Below are 7667 nucleotides of genomic sequence, written 5' to 3'. Positions count from 1 at the left end.
AGATATATTGTTTACAGTAACATATATATTGACGGGACTTGACACTACTAGATATACTGCTACCAGGAACATATATATTGACGGGACTTGACACTACTAGATATATTGTTTACAGGAACATATATATGACCGGGACTTGACAATACTAGATATACTGTTTCCAGGAACATATATAAGGCCGGGACTTGACAATACTAGATATACTGTTTACAGGAACATATAAATGGCCAGGACTTGACACTACTAGATATACTGTTTCCAGGAACATATATATTGACAGGACTTGACACCTACTAGATATACTGTTTCCAGGAACATATATATTTGACTGGACTTGACACTTCTAGATATAATGTTTACAGGAACATATACATTGACGGGACTTGACACCACTAGATATACTGTTTACAGGAACATATATATTGACGGGACTTGACGCTACTAGATATATTGTTTACAGGAACTTATATATTGACGGGACTTGACACTACTAGATATACTGTTTCTGGGAACATATTTATTGACGGAAATTGATTCTACTAGATATACTGTTTCCAGGAACATATATATTGACGGGACTTGACACCACTAGATATACTGTTTCCAGGAACATATATATTGAAGGGACTTGACACTACTAGATATACTGTTTACAGGAACATATATATGGCCGGGACTTGACACTACTAGATATACTGTTTCTGGGAACATATATATGGCCGGGACTTGACAATACTAGATATACTGTTTCCAGGAACATATATATGGCCGGGACTTGACACTACTAGATATACTGTTTCCAGGAACATATATATGGCCGGGACTTGACAATACTAGATATACTGTTTCCAGGAACATATACATTGACGGGACTTGACACTACTAGATATACTGTTTCTGGGAACATATATATTGACGGGACTTGACACCACTAGATATACTGTTTCCAGGAACATATATATTGACGAGACTTGACACAACTAGATATACTGTTTCCAGGAACATATATATTGACGGGACTTGACACTACTAGATATACTGTTTCTGGGAACATATATATTGACGGGACTTGACACTACTAGATATATTGTTTAAAGGATCATATAATTATATTGACGAGACTTTTGACACTACTAGATATACTGTTTCCAGCTGCAACTGATTATTAAAATCAATTGTACAAAATTTATATATATGGCACATTTTAACTTTCCTTTCCACAGGCACTTGTCTCGATATTTTTTTCCTTTATACCTTAATGTTGATATATTAAAGTATATAGGGGGGGAATCTGAGACAAATGCTTGTGTTTCTTTCGTATAATTATTTACCATGATTTGGTAATATAAATTCTTCGTTCCTCTATTACTCTGTCTGTCAAGATTAATAGTTTTAATATTTTAAATAGTTCTAATCGCGATATAGCCTCAGTTTTGGATTTTTCTTTGCTGATGTGCGTAAAGAAATTCCCAATTTATGTAACTCATTGAAACGTCATTAAAATCCTTTTAACACTTTTGGTGCATACACAAATTCATGAACCGTTTTTGGTATCAAGCTCAGTAGCTCTAGTTTATGTTTAGTCGAATCAGAATAAAGTTATTTATTCTATTGCGATTTTATTTTATTCTATTATAATTTATTATACTCTATTCTTTTAGTTTGTTTGTCTTTTTTTTAATGTTTAAATCACAATGTGGACTAGAAATCTGCTTGCACGACTTGCACGACGTGACAATTCCCACTATAAGTTTTACTGCTTTGACTTTTATTTATGTATGCATTTTTGTATGTTCCCTTTTGCAGACCCCTCTATAAATAGCCCGAACCATTTGTTATTGGTTGAATTATTGAACCGTGGAAAAGCCTGTATGATGAGTGGCAGATAGATCGGTAAGAAACGTTCAGTACCATATCGAGTTCACCTAATATTATATATGTTTCGTGAATTATTGTATTAAATTTGCAAATAATTTAAGAGACATTTTTATAAATCAAGCATTGCCAATTGTAAAATTATCAAAAGTTGCCTGTTGAGTATATTTCATATAAATTGTATAAAGCAAACCATTACTGTTTTACGGTTCATCATAACAATAGGAAACATGACTGTGCTTCGCAAGTGGGGAATCACTATTCATTGGTGGGTTTACCTCAATTCAGTTATAATTCACCATCTGAGATCATTTGATATATAATGGGATACACCAATTGAGATATGATGCAGTTTTTACCCCCCCCCCCCCCCCTTAAAAAAACTTTAGATATATTGGAGTATTCTTTTTGCATTTACCATAACAAGCTTTGATGAGACTGTCTAATATATATTAATCCCGGTGCTTTGTGCTGGAAATTATTAAAGAAAACTAAAAACTAGTAGGACTCCCCTTTTTCTACTGATAAACACATCTACATATTTTTTTTCTTCTGTAGTGACAGTCTCTTCCTGTTTATTTTAACAAACAAATCTTAAAGTTGGAATTGATGAAACTTATTAAGCCAGTCGAAAATATCCATCAATTGGTTGACATTAGTTGGTGGATTATACCTCAATTTAGGTATACTCTACAATTTCACAAAACGCAGCACAAAATTATATGTCACTAAAGAGTACTCATTAAAGCCTTATATTGTATATGAAAAATTGCTCGAATATCTTTTTTTATACTTTTTATAAAAACTGCATTATACTTCAGTTGGTCTACCTCACTATATTATACCATTATCATACTTGATAAAATAGCAAGAGGATGTGGTATGATTGCCAATGGGACAACTCCACACACTAAACCAAGTGGCAAAGTAATTAACTTTCGACAATGAGCAAAACCCATGGCACAAACTATTAGTCAGTTGTCAAGAAAAGGTCCCCAAATGTAAAACAATTTAGACGAGAAAACTAGCGGCCTGATTAAATTAAAGTACACAATAAAAAACAAAAATTATGGTAAACAGAAACAAACGACAATTACAGGCACCTGACTTGGGACAGACACAATCAAAATGTGGCGGGATTAAACTAGTTCGAAGGTGCCAGTCAACCCTCGCCACCCGCCACCCCCCCCCCCCCCCCCCCTACTATAATATCATGTGACAGTTGTCGTACAACAAAAGAACACAACATAAAAATTTGCTGAAACTCATCAGATGGAAATAAAGCAAAAATACATCTAACAAAAACAAAATTGACGTGGCACATAAGTCTTCATTAATTTAAAGTATTTCAACACTTTAATTTAGTCTGAAATACAAAGAAGATGTGCTTAAAGGAGAACGACACCACTATCTGTAACCATGTTCCAACTTTAACATCTAAAGTTTTCGTAGTAATTCTGAAGATTTCTCCCACTGAGACTATACCATAGCCGAATTAAACATTTTACATTGGCTAGAGGTATATATAGGGGGAGGGTTGAGATCTCACAAACATGTCTAACCCCGCCTCATTTTTGCGTCTGTCCCAAGTCAGGAGCCTCTGGCCTTTGTTAGTCTTGTATTATTTTAATTTTAGTTTCTTGTGTACAATTTGGAAATTAGTATGCATGCGTTCATTATCACTGAACTAGTATATATTTGTTAAGGGGCCAGCTGAAGGACGACTCCGGGTGCGGGAATTTCTCGCTACATTGAAGACATGTTGGTGACCTTCTTCTGTTGTTTTTTCTATGGTCGGGTTGTTGTTTCTTTGACACCTTCCCCATTTCCACTCTCAATTTTATCTCTGTAAATCATAAATAATGCTATTTGGTTGTTCTCTAACTGAGACAGTGTAAATATATAGATACCAATCAACAAATACATGCTATTTAGAGCCGTTTTTGTGTTTGTTTAAACATTATAAAACAAAAAGTGGCGGGCGACAATTGTACATTTGTACACTTTTACAAGTAATAGTGCTACAAGCTAGTTAATCCTAACACTAAAAAAAGCATTAGTAATATTGTTTCACGATAGTTAATCAAAAGACATGTACAACTTGAAGTAATATTATTACAAGCTAGTTTTTCTCAAGACATTACATCTGATTATTTATGCTCTTTTCAGAGGTTTCTTCCACCAGACCATCAAGGGGACTTATCCATCGCCCTATGTGTGCCACGTAATGGAGAAATTGTACTCTAAGCTCTTTCTTTTCAGTGGATTCTACCACCAGACCATCAAGGGGACTTATCCATCGCCCCTGTGTGCCACGTAATGGAGAAATTGTACTCTAAGCTCTTTCTTTTCAGTGATTTCTTCCACCAGACCATCAAGGGGACTTATCCATCGCCCTTCTGTGCCACGTAATGGAGAAATTGTACTCTAAGCTCTTTCTTTACTTTAGTATTGCTGTGCTCAATGTTTCTACACAGGGTGAGTACTGAATGTTTCTACTCAGGGTGAGTACTGAATGTTTCTACTCAGGGTGAGTACTGATTAATTTAGTTAACAATTACGAAAAAAGAAAATACTTTGTAAATACGCCAAACAATTAAGAGTCAATATTTTGATAACACACCAAGTTCTATTGAACGCCATAGCTCGAGTTTCCATACGGTAACTTGAAAACCGTTTGCACTTAAAACAGAATTTTGTAGCTTCAAGAACATTTACTTGTTTTTTTTTAACCACCACGAATACTATCCGGCCTGATAGTTTAGAACTCAATCTATAAATCATCTAATGTAACTCCGAGAAAAAAAAAGGAATCATAATTTCCAGTCGATATACACATCTAAATAGTATGTTCTTGTTATCTACAAAGTTTCATGAAATTCTGATGTGTGGTTATAGAGGAGTTGAGGTGACAAGAGCAGAACGGACGGACTTAAGGACGGACGGGTCAGAAACATTTTACCCGAAATTGCATGGGATATAATATGTAAACATTTTTTTAGTAATGAGTATTTAATTTTTACGACACAGTCGAAATAGGGCCGTAAATGCTTTTTTTCCATAATATGTTTAGTGTATAATCTTCCGTTAAGAAATTGTAAGTAGTAAAAAAAAATCGCAGTTCATTAATGTGTATATTTGGACTGTTACTTGTGTCCCTCAGACTTGTGGATGTGTCTTTCAAAGTTATCTTTGTTACAATAACGCAACTGTCAAAGAGCGCAACAAAATTTAGACAAGGAACCGGAGCAATAAACAGGGAGATACATTTCGCTTTGTCTTGGCTGGGCTATTACAAGCAGGCGACCATAAGGTTCTATCTGCTTTCAATTTGCTATTGTCCTTTAATATCAGCCATTAACTGCTTACCTTTTATTTCCTTTGTTGAAAATGTAAGCAATGATTGTCTTTTGATTGGTTTGAAAATGTCGATTGACTTTTGAATAAGCCGTCCACTAATGAAATTGTCTGATGCCAACTTTCCCTTTTCATACGCGTTCAGAAGGTCGCACATTAATTCAGAAGAAGCAACAGTACCCTAGGACAAGCCTGATAACTGCTCAGATGTCTAAAATTGATTAGTTAACTATAGTTGTTAATGTTTGTGTCATTTTGGTCTTTTGTGGATAGTTGTCTCATTGGCAATAATACCACATCTTCTTTTTTAATATTGTCTAGCTTTGCAGTGTTTGAACCAATTTCAAAACGTCAGTTTTATCTCGCTTCATTCGAGTTTTGCCAAGTTTTTTTTGTGTGGATGTTTCAGGGTTAACTATTCCTGCCAAATCTCGACGTTTTGATGATATTGAAGCTCTTTCATGTGCATTTAACAACCAAAAATTACCAATGAATTAACAAAACTTTAATTTAAACTAAAACCAACAATGCCCCTCTTGTTTTTGTATCTCTGTTCAATTTTGGCTCGATTATTTGGTCAACTAGAGATCTAGCACATCCATTGGAGCTTCTCTGAACACAAAAAACAACTGCATGAAAGATATTGATGCACATCAAGATGGGTATTTGGCAGATTTTGCATATGAAGCAAATAGACTGACATGTATCGGAAATAGTTTTGACGGTCATATGCAAAAAACGGAATGCAAACAAAGTAACAAAGTCAGTTGACAATATGTGCAAAATTGATAAAACAAGACTAAATTCATTGAAAAGTGAAGCAATAAATTCAAGAAAGAAGGAAGGAAAATGAGAAAAAAAACACTATATCAAATTAGGAACAATGTATACATTAAGAAAAGCAAATAAATAGTAACCAGATGGTATGTCAAATCGACATAATTTTGTGCCAAATAAAGTAAAAAGTCTGAACAAATTCCAAACTGATTACTAGACCTTCGTTTAAAGCAATGTTTGTCGATTGAATGACTTAACAATCTTGTAAAATGTAAACAAGCACACCTTTATTGAGTTTGATAGAGTGCACCCTTTCTGAACGCAAAAATTTAACCTTAATTTGTAATTTTTTCATAAAAAATTTGTTACACATTTACTTTATTAAATAATTAGTCTCACAAAACAACATAATCGGCAATTTAATGTGTGTTTTTAGTTGCAAATTGATAAGCTTAAAGTGCTGATGTGTGCACTTAGGTATGAATATATTGTCGACTGAATCGAAGACGGTAACGTGATGATTTCCGGTATTTCACGAGTATTTGCACGTACACATATGTTTTATTGAATAATTCATATTTTAGACGATATATAGATATTGCAAATAGTTTATTAAAACATTGCATACTGGTCAATTCTAAAGGTTTATTTAGGAATATGGGTAATTGTATTACGAATTTCTTTATGAAATGAGAAAATATGCATGAATTTTAACCCAAAAAATTGGATTGTTTGTAATGTAAATAAACATGTTTTTTAAAACAAAAAATCTTCAGGATAGTTTTATATCTGTTTTAGTTGTTTATACCTATACTTTATTTTTATTAGCTCACCTGGCCTAAAAGGCGTTAACAATTTTTCAAACATCTTCTCTGAATCTACTGAATGGATTTGAATGAAACTTAGCATGATTGTTCCTTAGATTATCCTGCACAAAGTGTGTGATTTCGATTTTTGATCCGTCAAAAAACATGGCCGCCATTACTTAAAATAGAAAATAGGGGTCAAATGCAGTTTTTGGCTTATATCTCAAAAACGAAAGCATTTAGGGCAAATCTGACAGGGTGTAAAAATGTTCATTAGGTCAATATCTATCAGCCCTGAAATTTTCAGATGAATCAAACAACTCATTGTTGGGTTGCTGCCACTTAATTGGTAATTTTAAGGAAATTTTGCGGTTTTTGGTCATTATCTTGAATATTATTATAGATAAAGATAAACTGTAAACAGCAAAAATGATCAGCAAAGTAAGATCTACAAATAAGTTGATATGACCAAAATTGTCAATTGACTCCTTAAGGGCATACAATACAGTTTTGATCCTGTATTTACAAGTTCGTGAAAATTTGCATATATAGGCTATTTTTTACCTGATTAAATAAAATATGTAATAAAAAATATACCTTCATGTGCTACTTTTTGAGTAAAATGAGGTCGAAAGGAGTAGGGGCTTTAATAGCCTAAAATGGCCCCAGATTTACAAGATAATAAAAATTTTAACAGAGCAGATTTTTCTCCTTAAATTATTAGAATTTGAGTCAATGTTTAAAAAAAAATGTTTTTATTTTACTAAAAAAGGTTCTATGACGTCACAATGGTAGGTGCAAATGACGTCATAATTGGGAAAATACGCAAAAATACAGAAATTTTGATGTTTT

At 33.5% G+C, this 7667-nt stretch overlaps 1 protein-coding gene across 1 annotated transcript in view; it reads left to right on the top strand.

Moving 5' to 3' along the window:
* The first annotated feature begins 1849 nt into the window (after positions 1-1849).
* Positions 1850-7667, top strand: part of LOC134688340 (uncharacterized) — a 207478-nt gene continuing 201660 nt past the window's right edge. Inside the window, exons 1-2 of the mRNA XM_063548958.1 lie at positions 1850-1893; positions 4230-4353. Of these exons, the coding sequence (XP_063405028.1) occupies positions 4287-4353 (67 nt within the window). The 5' untranslated portion in view covers positions 1850-1893; positions 4230-4286. The remainder of the gene's footprint in view (positions 1894-4229; positions 4354-7667) is intronic.

This window comes from Mytilus trossulus, chromosome 10 (assembly GCF_036588685.1).
Source record: "Mytilus trossulus isolate FHL-02 chromosome 10, PNRI_Mtr1.1.1.hap1, whole genome shotgun sequence".
NCBI lineage: Eukaryota > Metazoa > Mollusca > Bivalvia > Mytilida > Mytilidae > Mytilus > Mytilus trossulus.
This window is presented reverse-complemented; position numbering and strand designations above follow the sequence as displayed.